Source organism: Phaethon lepturus, unplaced genomic scaffold (genome assembly GCF_000687285.1).
Source record: "Phaethon lepturus isolate BGI_N335 unplaced genomic scaffold, ASM68728v1 scaffold38893, whole genome shotgun sequence".
Classification (NCBI taxonomy): Eukaryota; Metazoa; Chordata; class Aves; order Phaethontiformes; family Phaethontidae; genus Phaethon; species Phaethon lepturus.
Genome location: NW_010530464.1, coordinates 1 through 25,040, shown reverse-complemented (window position 1 = coordinate 25,040; position 25,040 = coordinate 1). Strand labels below are relative to the sequence as shown.

Here is a 25,040-nt window from a genome sequence, read left to right as displayed (position 1 = left end):
CTTTCAGTGCTGAGCTCAAAGAAATTTTAAACATGAGTGAATTGTTACAGCATAGCACTGTAGTAAATATTTCTGTAAAAAATTATGAACCAGGAAACAGTATTATTTTCTTTTTCAGAGATAGAAATTGAAGCCAGTAGCAGAATTATAAATTGAAGTCAAGCAGCATTTAGTCAGTTTTTGATTTGCCTTCATCATTCTGAATACTGATGATTATCTGTGTTACAGGACATACTCTTGCAAGTGATAAGATTGTGTTATGCTTGCTGAATGCAGACACTAGGTAAGATTCTTCTCTCATTTCTGTCATAAAAAACTTACTTTATCTAAGAACAGTAAGTAAAATGAAGCCTGCTGGGAAAATTAGTGCACTTAGAAGTTTACCTGCTTGCTTAAATACAGAAAAGTTATCACACTTTTAAAAACAAAAGCATTAACCATGCCTCCACCTCATGAAGAACAGTTTAGGTTTTCAATGGTGGTTAGAATTTAGTGCCCAAGTATCAATTATTGATAGTTCAGAGTCCCTCCTTCAGAGGAACGGATGATTACTGACTATTTTTAATCTAGATTTTAAAAACATACTGGTAACAACCTATTTTCTACATATTTCTTTTAGAAAGACATTTGGATCTAGTACTTTATTCTGCTGGTTCATATTTGCTTTCTACAAATTAGAATCTTCTAAATACACAAAAAAGCCTAAAGAGCATTTCCAAAACATAATACACTTCATAAAAATTATCCTTACTCAAAGACAGAAAAGAAACACAAAAGAAATAACAACCGATCAACACTGTTAGGAATCAGTTGTAAAAAGAGGCATTAAAAATACTCGACCAAACTAAAGGCAACAATTTCATGCCATCAATACCAACAGCATGAAATGACTATAAAAACCCCTGCACAAACCTTATAGTTAGGCCTCCAAGGAATTCTTCATCAAACAAAACTTCGAAGAGCACATCTGTTTCTCTACTGGCTATGGAAAATGAAGCAAAATGTCATCCCGTATATGTAACAGTAGCTGTGTTCATCTAAATTATGTAAATATCTATATTAGTCATGCAACAAATAGTTAAAAGACAAAAAACTAATTCGCAACAAAAAATTCCTGATGCCTTAAATAAGTAATTTCGTTAACAGCAACTCAGAAATCCTTCTCAAAGTCATATATGGCTGCCCTTTTAGATATACTTTTAATAGAAATGTACCATGCATGACAACTTATCAACCTGCATTAACAGAACTGCAACTTACAGAAGCATGTCACAGTTGTCAGAAACTACCAGAAAAGAGATGCAAGACATCTTTACATTTAGGCAGACGGAAACAGTCAGCATTACCTTCTTGCATAATGATAGACTAATACTCCTTTAAAATTATACTCATAAATAATCATCATAAAAAAAAGAATACCCCTCTAAAAAAGCTGCACTCAAGTCTAGCCTATTCAAGATTTTGCTGGATGCAAACTGATTGAGAAAGCAACTACTTAAATGCCAGGTAAGAAACCAATTTCTATTACTAGATCTCAAACTGCTACAACCAAGGTGATTTGGTAAATCCTTTTGTTTACCCGAAATAGATTTATGGATAATCTTCTTGCCAAAGAAAGTATAAATCCATGCAGTTTAACAGAAATGAAGTATCACAGAGTAAAAAACAAATTCCAAATAAAACAATTTGAGACAAATCATATTTGATAAAATTTTATGTTCAATGTAAGTATTAAGGCTAATACTTTTGGTTTTATCTCTACTCTTAACTTCGCCCATATCTTCCTATAATTTAATTTTGTTCCTTTTTTGCAGCCTGTCCTCTCTCTCATTGATCTTTCTGCCTTCTTCATATTAAGGAAGAACAAAGGGTAAGTAATTTCTTATTTGAAGTACAGCTGTGTAACAAATTAAAGTAGAATACTTGTAGGCTTAATTCAAAACAGTAAATATGTCACTAGCAGCTTCAAGCTGCATATGTTTCATAGGTGAGAAATTTCTGTGCATTCACAACCATTATATGAAACAGTTTTTTGAAGCCTGCTTTCACATCACTAGCTGAGCTGTTATATAACTATAATGCTACAATTATGATGGAAATATTACCTCCTTTAATTCCTATAATGGTACCTCGAAGACCAACTGGAACAGAAAAGTTCTCTCTCACATTGACAACACGGTCAAACAGCCTATACTCTGCATCTCGATCAGGAACAACCCCATTCTGTTGTTCTAACGGCTGACAATAACCAAAGGACTGTGTTAATGTTTGCAAAAAAATATGGATTACAATCAAAATGCATTTATAACAGTATCTGAAACAGATTATAAAAGAAACTTTCTGGAAAAAAAAGTTTAAGAACAAAGAATCTTCCCTCCCCAGACACAAAGCAAACTTTTTTCTTGCAACTCTCACTCACTGCTTCTGCCTGGGAAGCAGCAGCACTGTACATGATCCGAGACGGACCAAGGGGATCAATCTAGACAAAATAAAACCATCAGGTGTAACCTGTCTGTATCAGTAACACAAGATGAGCAGTTGGTTATATGTCAAGAACTGAACAAAAAGCAAAACAGGGAAGAGACAAATGGAAAGTACATTTTATTTTGCCTTCATTATATAGACAATAAGAGTTACAGAAGCGTGAAGAACAGAAGGCAGAAAAGAACTGAAAGTCAGTATAATACGTGACAGAGTTTGTAGTTAGTAGAAATTCCTTCTAAAGGCAGACTTCCTTTCTCAAATTGGTTTTCTAGAAGGCATCATAAAACTTATTCTTTCATTAATACTGCCCTAAGTTGTTAAGCTTAGGTAAAAAAAATATGATCTGGACAACTTAACTTCTGAAAACAACAACAACAAAAAAAAAACAAAACCCCAACAACTTTTCACATCACTTACTCTGTACAGCAAGTGGGGTTTCACAGTTACTCGCACCTTCTTGTTGCTCTTTCTCTGCTAAGGGAAAGGAACAGAAAGTCATTAAAAACTAGTATAGGAACCAACAGGGGATTTCAGGTACAGCAAAACACCTGAAAAGATAATGCAGAATTCTTTTGTTTCTTTTAGATAAAGGTATATGGCTTTCATGAAGCGTTTAGGATGACTAAGTCCATTTTTTAAAACATGACTGATTTCTTACTAAAGCTTTTGCATGGTTTGGCTAATTCTGGAATTTACACTGACTTTATTATCATGTCCTTACAAGTAATTTCAAAGAAGTCAGCCCATTATTTCATGTGGCTTTGCCTTTTGCTTTAGTAATTTCCTTGGCCCCTTTTTTGATATGTGGTCTTCAGAAGACAATTTTCTAATTTTCCTCAAACCAAACAGAAACTGCAAGGGAAGAACAGATGGGATTGCACTTAGAAACAGCACTTCAGTAGTTCAGAATATACGCTGACACCTGTTCCTTTCTGAAATCTCCAAAAGACAGAGTATGGCCTAATGCTGCTGAATCGCATCAAAAAGAGTGAGTCAATTAAAGAGATTAACCATCAGCTCTTCTGAATTTCTGTGACAATTCACATTACAAATTCCAGTCTTACATTACATTCTGTATTCTTTTTCTTTGGAATGACAAGTAATCTTCAATCATCTTATTCTAATTCAAGAAGTTGGAAAATAATGAGCAGCTGCTTTCTGGTTCACTCCTGCTCACAATGTCGTCAAACTGCATACCTTGCATTTCTCTATTTCTTCCTCAATTTTCTCAACAATGGCTGCATCCAAAATTTGCAAGTCACAAGATGAGCGAGACAAAGCAGACACAGGATGTGCCTTTAACCAGGCAACAATTTCTTGAACTTTCTCAGCTCTAAACAAACAAACAAAAAAAAAGACATGAATTAAAACTTTTAACTGCATAAACTAAGCATTTTACCACATTCCCTGACTTATGATATAGGCACAACACTTGTATACATTCATGAAGTAACAGAATTTAAGATTTCTGAATGAGTTTACAGTAAGGGTTTAAAAAAAGAAAACCTAATTGAATCATGCAATACTGTTTCAAAACTATAACCTGAAGTTTTGTCTCAGCCAAAAAAAAATAATTTAAAAATGAAATTATTTAAAAGTATTCAGTAAGTTATGTTTGCATCCAACCAACTAACCACATCCAGCTGTGATTAAAGGTTCTGTAAGCAGTTGTTTCTCACAACACAGTAAGGATGAACTTCAGGGCATGCCTCTGGTAAAATGGAGCACAAATCTGAGATTCTTATAACAGAAGAGTCCCACAATGGTATATATCCGCCTGGTAAGAGTCCTGCAGAGTGCAGCATCATGCAGACTTACCAACTCAAGCCTCTGAATAGGGCTTACTAGCTAATAATAAAAGCTTTCTTAATGTTACTATACTGGATGTGGAACGAAGGTTGCTCCTTGTCTCCCATGAAACTGACTGAATGTATACTAAAAATGTGCAAAGTACTTTAAATTCTGTACATGTTATTTTTCAAATTCAAAGTGATCTTAAACAATTAAAAGAATTATCGCTTATTCCCAAAAATGATCTTTTGGTGATGTGACTATTCGTAACTGCTTACTGAAGGCTACTTTAAAAGCAAGAGTTATGAAGTACCCATCAAAAATTAGATTTCTCATTTATTGGACTTGAGATAGGAGTCTGACAGATACTTGGACTCTACAGCTGGAATGTACAACATTCTGGTATTTTTTTCAGAGTCATCACTGAATAATCATGCTGCTCAAGGAGCAGCAATGTTTCAGTTACATAGCAGCCACTGTACGATCACCACCAATTTCACAGTGGTGTCAGCCTTTATTCTACTTATTCTAGGGGCGGGGGGTGGGGTGGGAGGGTGTTGGTGGTAGAGAAAGATGGCTTACCCATTCTCATCCTCTCCTGGCCAAATGTCATCTTCATAGAAGATATCTTCCTGGCTATTCTTGGCTATATAATTAAATAGTTCAGGGACCCTAAAAAAATGAATAAATGGAAGACAAATTTAGTTTCACATTAGCATAGACCACAAAAAAGCCTCATCAAAACAAACTTTGACAGGCTGAAAATTTCCAGAGCCCAGACGGACTGTTTTTTTACTGAGTGTAGTGTCATACTATTAATTTGTCAAGGGTAAGCTACTGACAAAATTACTCGATCCCAAAACATGCTGCTTCTTGGAAAGACACTATTGGAAGGATAATACTGGAATAAAAGCAATTCCATCAAGCAATCTCCAAAAGCAAACTCATCAGTTCTTAGAAGATCTGCGTCCAGAGGACAAAATCTGAAGACTGATACAAACGTGGGTAATTTGGATGAAGTTCATATCCAGTATTTACCTTTCTAAATACTCAGCAAGTAGTTGTTCTACTGCAGAAGAATACATCCATTCATTTCCAACTTTCTTAGTATAACCAGGAACTTCTTCATTTTTCTTATTGAACTTCAGGTTTAGCCCCACATTTGCTTTGTGATCTCCATGAGGACTGGAAATAAGAAAAAGTTTATTAACTTGCAATAATATATATGTATTTTTTTATATACATGTGTGTGTGTACATACATTAAAAAACACATAAACATACATCCTCAGCCTTAAACCACAGCAAAATTAAATTCATTGTATTGCTTACTTGCTAGCATCGCAAGAGCTGTAAATGTTACAGGACATAAGCTGTTCTACAGCAGCTGTCCACACGCATGCCCATACCTTATTGTTATAGAGGGTAGGGAATATTTTGCCTTTCTTCCTTAATGAGATCTAATCAACCACAATCTACCTGGTATTTACCAAGACGTAGAAGGAAATCCCTGAACAATCAGTGCGGAACAATCGTACACGTTAAATCACATGAAGATGCCCATAAATCAACCACTTCTTTAGTGGGCTGTCCTAGAAAACCACAATTCTGACACTCAAAGAAATAAAGGGATTGCCTACCTTATATATTTTAGGCAGTTTTAGTCTTAACTAGTTCTTAAAAAAAATTTACAATTATTATCTCTTTATACTAGCAGTAATAAGTACAATGAAATTACATCCCAATTCCTTTTTTTATTCTGAGTGTGGCAAAGTCAGTTCAAACTCCTGCTTCAATTATGCAAATCGCTAATCAGGAAGGTCAATTTATGTCTTTCTACATACTAATGCCAACATACTGATCTCCAGTAAACAAAAATTAAGACTACATACATAATGGGAGAGAAAAACACTGCAATGAACTTAGTTTACAGGAAATATACTTTAAAGAAAGCTTCACATCACAGAACAGTTATACACCTCATAAGAACAGCATTTAAACATAGCAGAAATTCTGTAGAGTTGTGTTAGAATTTAGAAGCTTCTCTACAGTCAAATTCACAAAGAGAGCTTACTTTTTCTTTGATCCTCTTCCAATAAAGATACTCCCTGTAAATCTGGAGACAAGATATCCACTTACGCCCAGACGGCTGGCCAAAATATATGCAGGATTGTATTTCACAGAATATTTCTTTAAAATAAACAAACAAAAAATATTGGCAATTCCCAAAGTATAAGGATTTTTATCCAAAAGGCAAATGAACAATATGGAAGCATCCCTTAAAGACATTTACCATTGCAAAATATATCTGACACATTGTTTAAGCTTTTACTAGAAAACCAGAAGCACTTACATGCTGGTTCTGTATTAAAGGATCAAGCTGGGGTTCACATGGAATATTGAAAACTACACGAATTCTACCTTCTGTGATCACATCACGTGAATCTTGAACCTTGGAGAGAAACACAACATATTAAAAGTATTATTTAAAAACAGCAGTCTTTGGATACTAGACCTTGTAGTCTACTTTATTAATAATTTTGCTGCAGTAGGCAGAGATGCTTTGGGATTCATCATCTTGCCATGACCTGTACACTGCCTCCTCATAGAGGCAAACAGCACCAAATCAAAGGAATCTATAACTGGAAAGGGTCCAAAATGGGAACTCTATGTATTGCAAATTATCCCAAATAATTTACAAAAATAATCCTGCATTCAAGCTGTGCTACCTTTTTCCTGTCATGCCAGCTACAGTGATAGGGAAAGCAGAAGAACCCCTCCTCCTCTGACTAAACCATCAGGGAATCTTTGATTTAAAATTTGAGCTAGAAAATGACCACTACTGCCACACAACATCTTCAATTATTTTAGGCTTGCAAATAAAGAAATCTAGGGAAAAAAAAGTATGACATTATTGGAACTAACTTCTCCCATGCAGCCATAGTAAGGAGATCCCAGCATAAAGGCTGTACTTCCAGGAGGAAACAAGTCATCCAGAGTTTTGATGTTTGAAAAACGAGAGTCAAAGGCTTTGATATTCTACATGAAAAAGACAAAATTGATATTGTTAAATATCATTCAGTTCCAGCAGAATAATTTAAAAGTTCATATAAGCAAATGCTTATTCTAACTCATTAACTAAGTCTGAAATAATCCAAAGGCAATGAAATTAATGCTGTTATTACAAATGGTATTACACAAGAAACTATGCTACCTCATAGAGCACCACTACTGTACTTCATTCAAAATATCATCAGTAAAAAGACAACGAAAGCCTTTTTTTTTCAGTGAGATCTCTAACCTGTGTAATAGGGTCCCAAATTTTGCAACAATATACTTGCCTAAGCATGTTAAATTAATATAATTTATTGTATTAAAAAAAAAATGCTTATTTTTGTTCATTCTTTTGTTTTAAAGGAGCAAACACTCCCTGCCCCAATGGAATAAGGAGCTATGTGCAAGAAGATACTGTACTTGTATATTTACCTTGACAACAGTTTGGTAAACAAAAGGAAGAACTTGTTTTGACCACTGCTTCTCCAAGTAAACTTCCCCATTTTGGTTTAGTTGATATCTACTACCAGTGAGTAACTGAGCATATACAACTATTGATGTTTCATGAATAATTATTCCTTTTCTTCTCTGGTACCTGAATACAAAACAGAACGTTTACAATGAACAGAACTGAAAAAAGAGGGTATAGTTAATGTCTTGAAATAAAAAAAACACAAAATACTACTCTTAACAAAAGCATTCTAATAGTTTGCTTCCTGTTTTATAAAAAATACCCAGAATAAATGGCTTAACCAATTCTTACCCATTGTTGCACAGCAATCACTACATAGCTAAGCATGTTTGTTTATATACATTTTACCTTTACAGTGAGAAGGGTTAGTAATAATTAAGGCAGTTAACTCAAATGACAGATAATAAAATGGCAAGTTACTGTAACTCAGTTGTGTTCAACTGAGCACACACACTCTAGAAGAGCAAGAGCTGTATTCAAATTTAACAGTGCTAAGCTACTGAAGTTGTAAGTTGATACTGTATGACCCCATTCTATATACTTCCTACAAGTGAACATCACTAAGACCAGAACAGAAAATTGAGTGGGAGAGTAAATACTGAAACTCATTCATCTGAGAATTCTCTTGTAACACAATCTAACTTTAAATACCTAGGGACCGACTCCATATATTCCAATATTTTCATATATGCTCTATGTTGTTTTTAAAAATTCCAGCAGAGAATCATTAACCTTTATCATCAAGTATCCAGCAGCTTTTCTCTACTACTTAGGCCTGTAATACAGCAAGAAACATAGCTAAACTACAAAATGGAAAGTTACACTTTAAGTTTCAAAGTTACTTACTGCTCTGAAATGCCCTGAACTTCTTTCAACCACATGCTTTGCTCCTTATCTCCAACGTACGCCACTTTAGTTGGGGGCACTGCATTTCCCATGTAAAGCTTCTGTGTGCCATGTGGTTCTTCCAAATAAAACCTTGAAAATATTATGACAGATAAGAATTTAATCAAATAAGATTAATCTAGATATAACCAATTGTGAGCAAAACTTAAAATAGTTAGAAATTACTTGTTAAGGACATGGAAAACTTGCAGCATTGTTTTCTCTACCCCTTCCACAACAGGTCATAGCATATTTTTAATAAAAACTACCAATGCATGTGCTGAAAGGAAGATTGTACAGAAATGTTTTCTTTTACATTATTCTGTGTGGATTTCTGTGCATGATTTTCTCCCTCAAAGTTAAGAATGACCTCTCCCAAACTTCTAAATCTATAGCAAAATAGTGAAGGACTAGACTTCTACAGAGAGAACCAAACCTCAGAACAATGTTAAGCAAAGGTTCTTCCACCAAGCCACCTTTGATACACCTGGACTAATTCGCTGTTAGCAACAATTACAACAAACCCCAAACTTCTGTACAGCCTAAGGAGCTTATTTTGAATAAAACAATAAAGATGACAAACAACTATCTATGAAATATCTCTTACTTAGTTTCTCCATCTGACACAGCAACAACTCTGGCTTCTTCAAGGTGTGGCCAGTTAATAAAAACACGCTTTCCAAGTACCAAACTGGCAACATTTTCAACCATCTGAAAAAATACTGAAGTTACTATTACTAATTGTTGAACATATTAAAAGATTTTTGTTAAAATATTTTCAAACTGTTTTTGCAATAAAAACTACTCTAGTTATAGAACAGGTTGTCTTGCAGAATGAAAAGCTCGTTTTAGCTTATTAAATTTTGAACATATTGCATTACCTCTATTTAGAAACGGAGAATCATATTTCATTTTTTTATGGACAAAGTATTGTATTCCAAGTGTATTAGTATTTAGCATATGTTAATTGTAAGACCCGGATTGATTTAAATTTCTTGTATAAGCTTATTATGTACTTTTTTTTGTTAAATCACAAAATGTGTCTATAATCAAACTGACAATTTCAGATTAATGAAATATTTTGTACCATTGAGTTTACTTTTGTTTCTCACTGAAATAAAGAAAGAGCACTTATGTCCAGGACTTTGCTAGCATCTGTAATTTTAGTCTCACATTATGTTCTATATATGCAACGAGTTTCTGTTATTTTTTAATCTGTTTTTGTGGCTTATTAAATTCTCTTTGCCACGTATCTGGAATATAGACTCTCCCAATCTCTCTGCTGTAAAATCCTATCTTGTTGTTTTCCTCCTCTCTCGTTTCCTTGGTTTTATTTATTTATCTATCTATGAAACTTTTTTCTTTTCCTGGATTTCATTTGCTACCTGATATTTTTGATTACAATACAGAGCTGGCTTTTAAAGCATTTAGAAAAAATATTTTGCTGCTTAGTGTCTCTGCATCAACTCTTTCCTATAATTTCCCTGTCAAACAGTCCTTTTTAAGTGGAAGGTGTAAGCTTGCTTTGTTGATGAAAAAGGACTAAAAAAGAAAAAGTGTCTATATACTCAGCTACACAAAAGACAAGAGGCACTGGTCTGGAGACTCTGCTTCCTTGCATTTATACAATTTCCAACTATTAGTCAGGAGTGAGTCTCACCAACTCCTTACGTGAGAACATCTGATGGCTACCACAGAGAAATGCCAGAAACTCTACTAAGGAGACTGACATTTAGTATTCTGAAGGCAGGACAAATTTAAATCTTTCAGCAGATTCCCAAAATTCTAGACTGTTCCCTGCATGAATTTAACATTTCAATCCTAGTGAACTTTCTTTTTTACTATTGACTCCAATAGTCAACAAAAGCTTTCAGTGTGACCTAAATACGGTTGATGTTTTCAGTGTACTGATTCAGCTGTGTTTTCAAAAGATATACCAAGAATGCTACCACCTAATGGTCTCAATTTTGGTCTGGGAGCTAAGAACCCCAGAGTTCCTACTCCAGCAGTTAATTCTATGGCCTGTGAATAGCTGTATTTCACCTTCCTTTCTATTAGTCAAGTCTTAACAACTTATACATAAAGTTCATTTTGAAGTCAAAGCATTACTAGTTAAATAAACTTTAAAAAACATCTAAAGATATTCTTTTAAATGGACTGCTCAATATATTTAACTACTCTTTTTTAAGAAACATTTGGGTTTTAAATTTTAAAAAAAAAACTTTTTCAGTACTACTGTAAATGTTTTTCTCCTATAATACACTAACCAACATTTCAAATCTGACTATTTAACAAATTCAGTCTTTTTTTTGACAAGGTTTTTCGTCTGGGGTTTGTTTGTTTGTTTGTTAGGAGCTGAATGCTTACCTGTTCTTTTGAGTTCTCATCAGCTATGATTTCTAACATCATGTTCTCTCCATGGCTGCTTTGCTGAAACACCTGCACACCACTTTTTCTAAGATAGAACTGGGTAAAAACAAAACAGCACATAAAACTTACTTGAATACTTAAATAGTCATCTTTTAAATACAATTGAAGATGTCAGAAGAGAAATCTTTTACCTTATGTTTAATGTGCTTTAAAGTAGGAAATCCACAAAAATATAATGCACTCTTGTTGATTTTAGTTATCTTATTGTGGGTTATTTCTACGTGCCAAGCATCCAAAGGTATTGTCTTATACCTAAAAAACAAGTTGCACAACACTTGCTCAAGCAGATTGACCGTCAACTCTAGAAACTGTCATTACTCATTCCAACATTCATTAATTGACAAACCCTTTGACTTTCCTGCAAAGTGGCAGTTAATTTAAGCCACTTGGAAACTATACAAAGGACAATAAAAAAACCCCCATGCTATTGCTGCAAAGAGACTACTCATTGAGAAAGAGACAAAACTTCAAGCCATGGTATGTCCCAATCTCACTATTTTAATTCATTGTTATTGTCAAATTCTAAACTAGCAACGGTTCCATACAGTATCATTCATCTTCACAACTACTCATTCTTCACTAAGTGTAATCCTGCAACAGGCATTCCTCCCCTATTTTGCTTTCAAGTTGACTACCTCAGCCTGTGTTAAATAAAGCTGGGAAGCTGGGTACTTTCAGTGAGAGGAAAGTGCACAACACATTTGTGTTCAACTCTCTGCACTGGATCCAAACGCCTTTTTTTTTTTTTTTTTAAAAAAAACACAAATGGTTGGGAATAAATCATCACTATCATCTCATATTTGTACCAGTCTTTCACCCTCTGTGTCATACAAAGTTTTGTAGTTCTCTAGTGTTCTTGCTGACTTAGCATTGGTTCATCTGTCTTGCAAAGTAACATTGAAGAAAAGGGACTAATACTTTTACCATGCTACCCACAACAAGTAACATCTAATTCAACATCTTAGGGTTTCCAGTGTATATATTGGCATATACAAGCTTTAGTTAAAATGCTAATACAGGTATTCTAACTACTTTTAGTTTACTCTAAAATACTTATGCCAGCATTACCTTGTATGACATCTTTCTATTGCAGGGAATTTCTCTGGCCACGGTGACATGTACTGGAACTCTGCATCTTTGTCATACCAGTACATTAAGCAAGCACTGTGAGTATTTCTTCGTTTCTCCTCTTCTTTTAGGCACTTATTACAAGATTCCATGGCCTGCAGCAGTCGTTTCTAAATTTTAAAGAAATTAGTGTATGTGAAACTGGCAACAGAAATTAGCACAGAAATGTCTACATTGGTTAATGTGTTAAGTTCAAAAATGACCTTTCCTGGTCAATGTGTTAATTTTCTAATTGCAGTCTCACCCTTCCTCATGTCCCAGCTCTCTCATAAAAATAGGACAATTCCAATGGAATGGCTTTGGAGAATAAAGATTACTTTTTTACAAATATGTTTCCAATGGCTGATCATATTTTGCCTTCTACATTTAACATAGACAGAAATATTTAAAAGATTGTAGATGTTATCATAAAATTCTGCAAAATAACTATTGAAAAAACTTCAACGCCTTAGGGGTCATTCAAGTAGCAACTGTTGTTTTTTGTGAGAAGACTAAGTCCCCTCAACCTTTCACTGCAAACTATGAAAACAACTGATAGGCACATGCCACCATCTGTATATATCTTAACATCTAATCTGCACTTTTATTGTCATCCACTCTTTGATGTACTCAAATATAGCCTGATAAAAGATATTACAACAGTATATAGAATACTGTTATCCTATATGCAGAAGTAAAACGTTACTATTTTACTCCTCTCCATTAATGTTTTACTGTTTGATTTGTACTTAAAGCCTTCTACCCATTACTAGTGTTCATACAAACAGATTTTCTATAACAAGATGGGTTTTTACCTGCAGATATTCTGTATTTTTGTATGTATATAGGAATAGAATTTTTTCTCAAAAAATATGAAACTAAAAATTTGAATAGCTGATTAAAAACATGAACAAATAACAAAAAGTCCATGTCCCTTACTAAGACTTCTGACACTGGAAGCTAACTTTGTTCATGGTAACTTAATCTAGCCTTACTCTCCAGGCAGCAAACATTTATATTTCTCTGTGGTTTCATCAAGAGTTAAACTTCCATTTAATTGCCTGTCTACTGTTCATTAATTAAGAAGTTTAGCAGATTTCTTATGAAGCTTTTATAGACAGCAGACGTTGAAAGAACTTACCTCATCAATGAATGGAATTAATACTACAGCTTCCCATTCTTGCTGCTTTCCATTTAGGTCAGTTTTAAAATCCGGTGGATAGTATTCTATAATAGGAGAATCTTGACTGATCATCAAATGCTAGGAAAATACAATAGAGGAATTAAACAATATCAGAGACAATTTAGCACTAATTCTAGGAAGAGATAGAGAAAGGCTGGTATTAAAACCAACTCAAGGCTGAATAGGAATTCAACATTTATCATTTAACTGTCCTAGTCTGAAAGCTTGGCAAGCGCAAAATCTTGTATTTATTACTAACTTTACAATGTACTAAGAATAGTAAGAAATAGAAGTATCTAACCATACACCTACAATTTAGACATAGAATATAACTACGAGGATGCTCAAAAATATCAAGGAGTTACTCCAAAATAAAGCAGACAACCAGTAAGCGATAGATAAATGCAATTTAATTCTAAATCCTACCTGGTAGCATTTAGGTAACAGATCTTTGCTAGCTGCTGGAAGTACAGCAAGAAGCTGTTCAAATGGCATGAAAGGTTTTCCCAGTTCAAATTTGATTTTGAGTTTGCTGATGTTGCGAATATCTGACAGATACGGTGCATAATGATAAGGATAATACCTGCAGGGGGAAAAAAACCTCTTATGTTACTTTACTTGACTTAATTGTAGCACAGCAGTGTTCACAGATCAGAAGCAAACAGAACTACATTAAATGTTCCCAGCATACAAGGTGGAATACTGCTCGATCTTTAAGCAATTTCTCATTTGGCAATTTTTCTTACCAGCTCCATGACTGAACTCCATGGTAATAATAATGCAAAATCCATTGTATTGCCTGGACGTAACATTCAGCTTGATCAGCCAAGAAGTCACTTAAAAGAAAAAGGAAAGATACTTACTAGTTTTTCTTATTTTCACTGGTGTATAAAAATTACTTAGCACCTTGTACATAGGAATGAAAAGCATTTTGGGAAGCTAGTAAGACCATGGTTTTCTAGATTCATTTAATTCTAATGGATCTTTTTTTCTCTCTGGTCATCAAATACTTGTTGCAGAAAACTTGACTTGCAGCTCTTCCTGCATTAGCCAAAAGAATCACTGCTTCATTATACTGCCATGTGTTCTCTGCTTTCGACATCAATGAATACTCTGTCTTGTATTAGACATACTGCAAAGACTTGTATTTGGTGTTTAAAAAGAAAAAAGCATATACTTACTCAGAAACTACTTCTACACCCATTTTAGTCATGTAGTAAGTTCTTTTGTATTGCCTAAACTCAGTTTCAAACAGATCATCATCTTCTGGTTCATCTTCCAACACAGCTGAAAAAGCAATCATGGGGAAAAAAAAAAAAAAGAAAAAAGGATTGACATTCACTTCTCTACTACAGTAAGGTTTGAAGACATTCAGTTTTGACTTAATGCCTTAACTTTACTCCTCAATTCACAGTTATAGGTGCTCATACCTTCCTTGCACTGAAAGTAGCATGAAACAATCAAACAAATCTTTACCCAGATAATCTGGAACTTTTTTTTCCCCCTTTAAAGACAGGCAACCTGTTTTGTGATCCAATTACAATAATAGAGAAGAGAATATAAGCCATCAGAAAATAAGAAAAAATTAAAATAAAAAATTTAAAATTCAATATTTTTAGCAACATCATCTTGTATCATGGAGTAGTATTTATACATTTTTGACCTTACATTTCAAAACATGAGCAAAAAACTTTTCCTACAAGTGGAATGAGTTTAGAAACATAATCATAACACCAAAAACCCCAAATCCATATAAAAATCTGTTCATTTGACCCCACCTGTATAATACAATAACTAGGCGTACAATTATCAAAACCATAGTGTTGTTAAGATTTGCTCATTCATTCCTTTAATTCATCATGGAAATACTGGTCAGGTAAGAAGCACTTTAAAAGCTTTATCCCCACTCCCTCTCACCATAAGCCAGTGATGTGCAGTTCCATTTCCCAATAGCTGACTACATAACTCTTTCATTTAGATTAAGGTAATCTCTGACATTAAATTCTTACAGATCTTCCAAATGTATACACAAATTAACAAAGGTTTTTTTATTATACGTATATGGAAAAATTATTTGCACTTACTTTTAGGGGTCACAACTTCACCTTCGCTTTTTTCTAAAGCAGCCAAACATATAGAATTTTCCTGAGCCTATTAAATTAATATTTGAGATAGAGTAAAAATACAGAATAATATGCACATACCTCATTCACAACCACATAATCGGCAAGTCAAAATGCTATAATCAAGATGTATAAATATTTAGTATAAAACCCTCTACATTTCCTTCTCTTGTAATTGCCTAGGGAAAATGATTTTATCCACACAGATCAGACAAAGGACCAGTCTCAAATAAAATCTCAACTGCCTTTAAAAAAAAATCTGAATCTTTTCCAAAACACAACTATTTAAAAAACTGTGCAGTACACATTTAAGCATTTTACCTACATCATGCATTGTGCTACAGCATCAGTATGCAATGTTTTAATCAGTAAATTTTTAAGAGTCCAAATCACTTCTGTAGAAAGGATAGAAGAAACTGTGTTTTAGAGAGTCAAGCAAGCCAAACATTCACTGCATTCTCACACTACACACTGTCTTTCGTATACAGCACTGTGTAGCTTTCAACAAGCAGAATCATTAAGTTGGCCCTCTTCCCCTGTACCTGAGATACGCAAGCTCCTGACTGTCACTGCCATTCAAAGGATCAGTCAAGATGACTAGCTAATACTACACAGCTGCTCCAAACTTCTGTGGCAAATAAGAAAACAACCACAAATAAAGCATACCTTATTGATGGAAGAGCTAACATCTTGCTCTTACAAACCACAAACTGCACTAAAGAACAGGATAATGGTATACAGTGACAGATTGAACTTGAAGGAATTTCCTGCCACTACTCTACACTCTGCTGAAGGCACACATTGAAGGACAGACAATGGAGGTGGTCGTAGGGAACGTTTCAGTGGAGCAGAGTCAAGATACAGAGAAGGGTGCTGTTTATTATTAATTAGTTACACCAAGAATTGCAAGTGTAATAACCAATCTGACATCACTCACACCAATGAAATTGCTGTTTATCTATTTATTGTCTAATAGTCGGCCAATACCAAGGCATGCATGAATGATCTATCAGTGTATCTGAAATACAGAAAACTTCCAGCAGGCTATACACTGAAAAGTGATATAAAGCACAGCAAGTTTGACCATAACTTACCCAGAAGTAAGTTTTCCTGCTCTTGAGGAACAGATAAATTGACATAAAGCATTAAGTTATGGTCTTACAAGATTTCAAAAATCATGAGAACCTGACCTTGACTTAATCATTTCATCACTCACAGCCAGCAATGCATACAGGCAGTTCCTCTAATGTTACATTTTACCACCTTTTCTGATCTCAAAAAATCTCAGAACAAAGGTTTATGCCATTTCATTTCTCTAAGATCAAATTATAGATTTGCAAAAAGTAACATTCTTATTTCCAAAATTGCACATGTAAGACACTAACCTTTTGTTTCTTTTGTTTATTTTTTCTGGCTTCCTCTGCTGCAATACCAGCTGCCTCATTGAGGTATTTATTGCCCACTTTACTTTCAAACCATTTTAGGTCTACAAAGACTTCACTGAAGTGTTCACGATCAAACTGTGCAGAAAGATTAAAGTAAGTTTAGAAATATTTGAGGAAGGTCAAATTAGAGTGCTAAGTTAACAATGTCTTTTTAGTTACATGCATTAAATTACATCTAGAGTAATTCATACACATTTTGCCCTAGAGCTAAAACTGAACTAACAGATTAATATTAAAAATCTTTTTTCTTATCACTGTGTAACATACACCCAAGCAATACTTTGTTTTCTTTCAGTAAGGCAGCAATGGGTAACAAAAAGAGTTAGATCATTTCCACACTTCAGAATCAACTCTAGAAGTAGTAGAGCTATATAGGGTCTCGGTAATACACTCTAGTGTCACACACCCAACACTTTCATAGTTCTATCTAACAATCAGAAGACAGGGCTGAAGCAGGGACAGTAGATGAACTTCTTCCTTCCAAGTTCAGCAGAAGGCTGAGACCTTTCCATTTCTGTAATGCCTATACCTTTGCTCATCTTACTTTTACTGCAGTGGCACTTAAACAGGATTGCCTCCTGTATGCCAGTTAGTTCATGAAGAATGCCAATGCCTGCCTCTGAGAGACACTAATGCTTCATTGCTCTTTATCAGCAATCTTCATGAAAAAATGGCAAAAAATATTGCTCTCCAAGATCTTCAGACATAGCTTTACCCCACAAGAAACTGATCAGCAGGGAGAGCAAAGAACGTTGCTGCCTGCAGCATGCTCTGCCCAGTGTTGCCGCTCATTATTGAATGAGAGTTGAGAACCATGATTCTACTGGTGAATCCTCATTTGACTGGTAGTACTAGAAGATGCTGGCTAAAGCATAGATCAAATGATTCAGTCTTCTTCCTCTTATGCCATGATAAAATCAGACAACTGATTGGATTCCATCAGTTAATGGTAAAACAGCTGACTGAACCCCACGTAAAACAAGAGTCATTTAACAGTTCATTAAAACTACAACATGATGTAGTTTTTAGGGCACTATATTGAGATTACATACAATAAGCTATACCTTTCTATACAGCGCAATTTCAGAGTTACTTACATCTGACAATTTTGTGAGATATTTCTCAAAGCGTTTTAAATTCAGATGCCCATTTTCATTTATGTAACCTATTGGGAAAATAAAAGTATGTTTTTTAAATTAACAATTTACCAATTTCAAAATTTCAATTTACATGCCCCATAGATAATAGAATGAAATCTTGCTGGCTGTGTAAAGAAAGTGTAATGATGTTAAACATTCTAACATGGCTAAAAAGGTCAATAAATATTAACGCAGGAATGTTAATGTTTCTACTTTCCACAACTGAACTTCGTATTCTTACCTCCCAGTTCTGGCAAGATAGCCATATACGTTCTATAAAGTAGCGGCAGTGCATCATGATTAATGTGTAAATGAGGTAGATGAGGAATAAAATCATTTCCTACAAGGAAACCCATTAAGATCCAATCATCTATTATCCTTTCAATATCGTATTCAAAGGAAATCTTGTCCTGGAGGCAGGGGGTGTGTGAAGAAGAAAAACAACACAGGAGCATAATTTTTATTATCATGTTTGCATAAAAAGACCTCACCCATTTTTTTCAATCACAATGCCATTAGAACTTACTTTTACTGGTGAAAATTCATAATCAATATATTCTCTCATCAGTGATAAGTGCAGTAAATGAAAGGTGGTTTCCTCTGGTGCACATGCTCTGTAAATTATTCAAAACATTAAGGTAATTATTTATAAACACACTTTCAACATGAATATTTCACAAGTCCAAGGTTACCTAAAACCAAGTAATCTTACTAAGATTATATCTTTTCAGAAAAAATAACGTATAAATATTTCTTTGAATCTATTTTAGGACTGCAATTGCAGCAACTTCCAGAAGTAAATTCCTGTAATGAGCAGTATATGATCCAGAAACTACAACACATACAATTGTATGTAATTACATACAATTATATCATTATAACTATCACTATTATCCAAAATCCTTTCTGTATCATAAAAGTGTATTTCTCCCTGTCTCTCCTACCTTCTCCCTATATTCACGAAATATATACTTCAAGGACCTTCAAAGAAGGAACCTAGCCACAGTAACAGTTATAAAATTAATTCTATCACTTCAGAATAGCTCCATGTACATGCACAGTTCTGGAACAAATCACCTTTTTCTGAGCAGTTATAGCCCACAAGTTAGTTCAAATGGGCAAATTCAGAATAAGAGCATCCAGTCAGCCACTTTCTTAAGAGAGTTTATTTTAGTAATTATTCTAGTAAATTAATTACACGCACAAAACCTCAGAGTTACAAATACATTTTAAAAAGTCAATATCTGCATAAGACAATTATGGAAACAATGTCATTACACCCTGGGCTGCTCCATTCATAATATGAAGAAAGAAGCACAATGCATCAGAGCTCTAAGGATTTTTTTTTTTTTATCAGCTATCCCGACAGCATACATTTCCTTGTGTAAACTAATTCAAGTGCACAATTTAAAAAGTTGATTTCCCTGATTTCATGTACTTTCTAACACAAAAATAAAATAGTATTTTATTAATTTAGTATGCAATCAATAAAAAAACCTCTGTTTTAGTGACACAGTATATTTTGGATTTAATTTCATCATATATAAAATAAGAATAAAATTAAATCAGTTCACCTTTGAGATTTTTTACCACCAAATCTGACTTCTTCTCTTAAGAGCGCAAAGTGTGCCTCATGACTTGTTAATCCCAGCATAATCTATTACAAAGAGATATTAGAAAGGTCTTACTTCATTTTTTTTTTTAAAAAACTGTTACTCAAGAGTAAATATAAAGAAAATTTGCTGTTCTGTTTCATTACAAATTCAAAAGTTTGCAGGAATACAAAATTACATGTTTGCTTAATAACATTTTAGAACCCTATGTGCTTAGGAAGACATCAAAGTCATACACACTTTATAAAATTCTGTTGTTTGCTTTATTTTAATTGCACATACCAAGTCAGCATCTAAGCCATAGAGACAGTGTCTTGTGTTTGGATCATGATGGGGCTTTGCTTTTTCTGATCTGATGAACTCCATAATTTTATGCTCGCCTTCCCCTGGAGTCTGCACAAAAAAAAACCCCTAAATTAATCAGTAAGGATCTTTGAATAAAATAAGAGTTTATTTAAAATAAAATATTAACAAAATACAATGACCTCATGGCCTGATAAGTAGACTGTTACTCCTTGCCAGGATTTGTCTGTGGAAATCTTCATATTTACAAAATATTTAAGATGCTCATGCAATCTGGCCATAAATTCAGTTCCTGAAAACAGAAATCTAAGTCAAACACAAAGCTTTTCACTAGTCTTTCAAAATTGTACTTACATATCAAAAGTATCAATTAAAAAAAAGCAAAAATTTTGCAAGAGATGAAAGGGACAGCTTTTTTTTTTTTCCCCAAGAGGTTTCCTTTTTTCCATAGCAATCTAAAAAATTTTTAGAATAAGAAAGTAATCCAACCCTACTAAAAGTTATTAAAACTTGTGTTCCCAACTTACTTGAGCCTTTATCAATTCTGTCCTCCAATTAAAAAAAAAAAAAAAAAGCCTTAGGATAGGAAAATAGTGCCAAAATATAGATGTAAAAGCATAAAGTTAAACACTTAAATTTAAATAATTAACAGATTATCTTACCTGGTGTAATACAGTTGGAGTCAAATCTGGCTTCCGTAGGGAGAGTTTCTCCCTTTTCTAATGCCTTTTTTATTTTGTCCTCTGCCTCTTTTGCTGATCTAAAACAAAATAGGTTTGGAGAGAGGGAGTAGAGAAAGAATCATCTTATTCAAATGTTAATATCCTACAACATTATTGACAAAAGACATATAGTTGATTTTTTAAAGTGTTTACAAAAATAAAGGAAAATTTAACTCCTGAATAGAATTTGAACTTGTTTCTGATACAACTGGAAGGCTTAAAGATAGCTTCCCCCTTACCCCTCAGTAATGATGATAATCTGTTATTACTCAGATACAGTTAATATTTAGATTACCGAGATGATCATTCAGTGGCTGGTCACCATGAAAGTGAATTAATGTGGAAACAGTAGGAACACTCAGGATTCAAACAACTGTAAATGCCATCCCAGAACAATAATGGTAATGCAGCTAAACAAAGCAGCAAGTTTGGAATACCACGGGGGTAGGAGGGGTGAACTAACAGTTTTCAGCACTAGTAATGGTGAAATCAACAAAAAAATATCATTCTAGCCTTTCTCGGCCAAGGATTTCATAAACACTTTTGAACCAGAAAAAGAGAAGCCACCAATGTCTCAGATTTTTGTCCTTCCCTCAATTCCGCTCCAGTTTTCTATTTAGAGCTCGCTCTTAATCTCTTCTTCCTCTCAATCTCCTTTTTTTCCTTTAAAAAAACAACCCCCCAAAAAACCCTGAACCAAAAACCAAATAAAAAAAAAAAAGAAAAGAAAAAAACCCCAGTAGCTTGAAAATATTTTCTCGTGTCCCTTTCCCCCAGTTTGTTTCTGTGGCATTTCACCATCTGACCACTGGCTTGCTTTCCTTACAGCAGTCTTCAAAGCAGCTTCCACATCTCCCAAAACATTAATATAATTCTTAACACTGTGAAATCTACTTGCAGCTCTGTATCGGAGCTAGGCTGCTAGCTTACATCAACAGGAAACCAGAGTTTCTAATGAAACTTTATTTCTTCTATGACTGTCAAAGAACATTCCATTACAGCAACCAAAAAGGCGTATCTTGAATTCGCATTCACAAATACAAAAGACACTCACAGATTAGGAAGCTATTGGAGACATCTGCAAGAGCTTAACTGCAGATTTATTTCACAGAAAATTTAATAGCAAAAAAAAGCTCCTCCCACCCCCAAGTCCTCCATACACAGCGAAAAATCTAAGTCACAAGCAAACTTTCCTTTTTGGAATCCTGATTTAATATTTAACATTTTACAAGTAGTTACCCTCATTTAACGAAAAATTAAAACTACTGTCAAAGGCACGATTGCTCATAATATATTTTTCTTTTCATGGCATACATTTAAGTAAATGTTTGTTTTTTTTTTAAGTGTTTACTATCATAAAGACAGAGCAAGAACAAATATTCCCACCTAAAACGTCTCCCACGCTGCTGATTCATTTTTGCTCTTGGAGCTACTCCATCAACTGCCATGAAGAAAACCTTCCTTGGTTTAATAATCCGAAACAGTACTTCCAAGTAGTGAAAAATATCAGCAAAAATCTTATCTTCTGAGATTCTGAAGTGAATATCATCATCATTTGGATGTGAACACTGATGTATAATGCCATTCATGTCCAGGTATAAGTTGTCAAATTCTGGAATCTACAAAAGCCACAGTTAGTACCCATTTGGTGACAGCTGAAGCAATGCAATCACTGCCGAAGGTGGGGCTGAGAGGAATGAACTCTGGAAATGACCTGAGGTGGGAAGACCTCCCTGGAACCTACTGTACACCAACGGTCTAAGAATATCTTGACTGGTTATGGGTTTTGTCTGAACTTGCCATCTGTTATTATGATTTTCCCAGCGAAGAAAGTCAGCTGAACAGATTCCTATCCTATCCAGACTGTTCCTGGTACTTCAGGACTTCTGTCTCCTGTGCTTGATCAGTCTTCTACATGGTACAAGGGAAAAGCAAATATAACCCATACTTCTCAGGATGAGATGATTTCTTTTTTTAATAACCCCACACATATAAACCGAGTCAATCTTGCATAGCTGCACTATAAACAACAAAACCTACAAAAATGAGTATGCAGTTTCCAACAGCATTTCAAAAGCAAAGCCAGTTTAAGAAGCTTTAGGGTTCTCCCCCGTTAACCAGTTCCATGACCACTGCATGCTGCCTCTTCAGCTATACTAAGAGCCACCTGCAAGTCTAGAGAGTGGCAGTTACCACCAAAAGCAGCAGATACCACTGACAGCATCAATTTCTTTCCCACGCTTTCCACATGTGGGTTTTTTCTGTCTAGTTCTCTGTTCTTCTAACAGCCTTATCTCTAGCAGCCCAATTTTCTTTTAAGGGAAAAAACCCTGCCCCGAATGCACACAAGGAACATGTAGAGCACAAACACTGTTAAACGTATAAAGCAACGGGGCCATTATCTACCTTTTTGTTACCAAAAGTCACCAAACATGCACAAGAGCAATGAATCCATTCTTTAATCCACCGATATGACTGTTCATAAAAATCCTCCTATCATTACAACTGGAGGAAGGCACTGCTAACTTTTCGTTATTTTCTGTAGTATTGTTGCTGAAATATCTTTACGTAATTTTGAAAGGCATGTTGTTGGACTTTTATTTAGCATCCACAGGCAAGAGAAACACAATTCTGTTTTAGAAAGAGGAATGAGAAAAGAGGAAGTATCAGGAAATCAGGAAGGATCTCCAGTCATCTGCAATAACTAGTCTTCTGTTATGCATAATGATCTTCAGTACGGTCCAATTCAGTAACCAGACTGCCCTCAACATGCTTAAGCACCACATGATCCACACAGGCATCACTTTCAGATAAGAATAGAGTGGGGCTTTGCACAGGCAGCATTCCAGACAGATGAAAACTAAAGCTTTTACATGGAAGCAACATATATATGGAAAACAGATGACCTTTTAAGAAGCACAGCTATAATATGATTTAAAAATAATGATGTGTTTTACAGAGGAATTGCCTTTTACTCTGGGTAGTTTTTTCTATAATAGCAAACAAAAGTCCTAATCTAGATGCTAGTGTGTGTCAGTCTGTACGTTCAAGTGGTCTGGCAGAGAAAAGGATGTAAAGGGATACACGTTACTGTTGCAGCTTAATATCATAATCTAGACATTTTCTTTTCTCTTTTATACAGAGTAAGAATTCCACATAAGCTGACAACATCATCTAACCTTTCAAAAGACTAACTAGAGAATGACATTAGCATACTTAAGGTTGAGTTGTGCCTTCTCTTTACCTTAAAAGCCCTAACAGTGTCTTTCAGAAAGCATCATGGGTACTACTCCCTGCTGCTCTCCCCCTGGTCAGAGAAGATGCATACAGACTCCTCAGCTTGCCACAGTTGGCAGTTGCTCAGCAGAAGTTTAAAGTTGCCACCAATTTCAGTGAGCAGCCCGGGCTTTTAACAGAACAGGTGAAAAGCCAGCATACACTGCTGCCTTGCTACACAGACAGTAAAAGAAACTGCAGTGAAATCCAACAAATCATAAGCAAAGACCGAACGTTTGAAAGCTACTTTGAAACTAGACGGAAGGGTCAGACATCCAGGTTTGGAATCACTTGAGTAGGGCATCTTAGATACGTCGATACAACAGCTATTTAATCTTTCAAAATGCACTCTCTTTTGGAAAAAGTATTAAGACTCAAAGACGCATTCAATAATCACCCAACTCATCTCAGAACATCCTTAGTCAGACGATAAAACCACATCCGTAATGCCGGTTGAAAATGGTAATGAAAAGTTAAGCGCTTGTGCTAACAGGTACCAAACATGACTCCTCTAAAAACAAAACTTTTTTCCACGTCTGTTACAAGCATTATTTGTGGCTTTCCTTTTGCAGTCTTTAACACTTGTTGAAGTTTTTTTTTTTTCTTTCTTGTTTTTGCTACTAATACTGCCCGATGCATGCAACAACAAGGAAAGGCAGCAGAGCTGTAAAACCTGTCCCTCGTCATTACTGCACCATTCGTCGTCAGCAGCAGTAACTTTTCTGAGCCCAGTAACGAGGGAACTCCGGTCTCCTGCTCCCCAAGGGATGAAGGCGCCGAGGCAGCACCGCGGTTTTCAGAAGGGCTGGGGAGCAGCACGGTCACAGGAAACAAAAGCGAAAGGCGAGCCCGGCCGCAGTGAGACTGACCCCGCCACGTCTGCGGGGAACGCTCCGCGCGGGGCACCTCCTCGGGGAACAGCGCCGTTTCGGTCCGGGTGCTTCTGAAAACATTACTTGCACGCAACGAGGAGGGCAAACATCTCCGCCGCTGACCTCCACAGCAGCAGGCTCC

At 35.1% G+C, this 25,040-nt stretch overlaps 1 protein-coding gene across 1 annotated transcript in view; it reads right to left on the bottom strand.

Moving 5' to 3' along the window:
* Positions 1-22,363, bottom strand: part of XRN1 (5'-3' exoribonuclease 1) — a 29,946-nt gene extending 7,583 nt beyond the window's left edge. Inside the window, exons 1-29 of the mRNA XM_010284274.1 lie at positions 22,137-22,363; positions 20,691-20,788; positions 20,211-20,320; positions 20,008-20,118; positions 19,687-19,769; positions 18,639-18,726; positions 18,354-18,522; positions 18,071-18,138; positions 16,914-17,048; positions 15,490-15,556; positions 14,587-14,692; positions 14,152-14,241; positions 13,832-13,988; positions 13,364-13,483; positions 12,184-12,353; positions 11,247-11,367; positions 11,053-11,151; positions 9,293-9,396; positions 8,647-8,778; positions 7,761-7,923; positions 7,200-7,313; positions 6,628-6,726; positions 6,349-6,464; positions 5,314-5,460; positions 4,858-4,947; positions 3,682-3,817; positions 2,902-2,958; positions 2,106-2,238; positions 913-982 (exon numbers count right to left, since the gene is read on the bottom strand). Of these exons, the coding sequence (XP_010282576.1) occupies positions 913-982; positions 2,106-2,238; positions 2,902-2,958; positions 3,682-3,817; positions 4,858-4,947; positions 5,314-5,460; positions 6,349-6,464; positions 6,628-6,726; positions 7,200-7,313; positions 7,761-7,923; positions 8,647-8,778; positions 9,293-9,396; positions 11,053-11,151; positions 11,247-11,367; positions 12,184-12,353; positions 13,364-13,483; positions 13,832-13,988; positions 14,152-14,241; positions 14,587-14,692; positions 15,490-15,556; positions 16,914-17,048; positions 18,071-18,138; positions 18,354-18,522; positions 18,639-18,726; positions 19,687-19,769; positions 20,008-20,118; positions 20,211-20,320; positions 20,691-20,788; positions 22,137-22,339 (3,356 nt within the window). The 5' untranslated portion in view covers positions 22,340-22,363. The remainder of the gene's footprint in view (positions 1-912; positions 983-2,105; positions 2,239-2,901; positions 2,959-3,681; positions 3,818-4,857; positions 4,948-5,313; positions 5,461-6,348; positions 6,465-6,627; positions 6,727-7,199; positions 7,314-7,760; positions 7,924-8,646; positions 8,779-9,292; positions 9,397-11,052; positions 11,152-11,246; positions 11,368-12,183; positions 12,354-13,363; positions 13,484-13,831; positions 13,989-14,151; positions 14,242-14,586; positions 14,693-15,489; positions 15,557-16,913; positions 17,049-18,070; positions 18,139-18,353; positions 18,523-18,638; positions 18,727-19,686; positions 19,770-20,007; positions 20,119-20,210; positions 20,321-20,690; positions 20,789-22,136) is intronic.
* Positions 22,364-25,040: the final 2,677 nt, after the last annotated feature.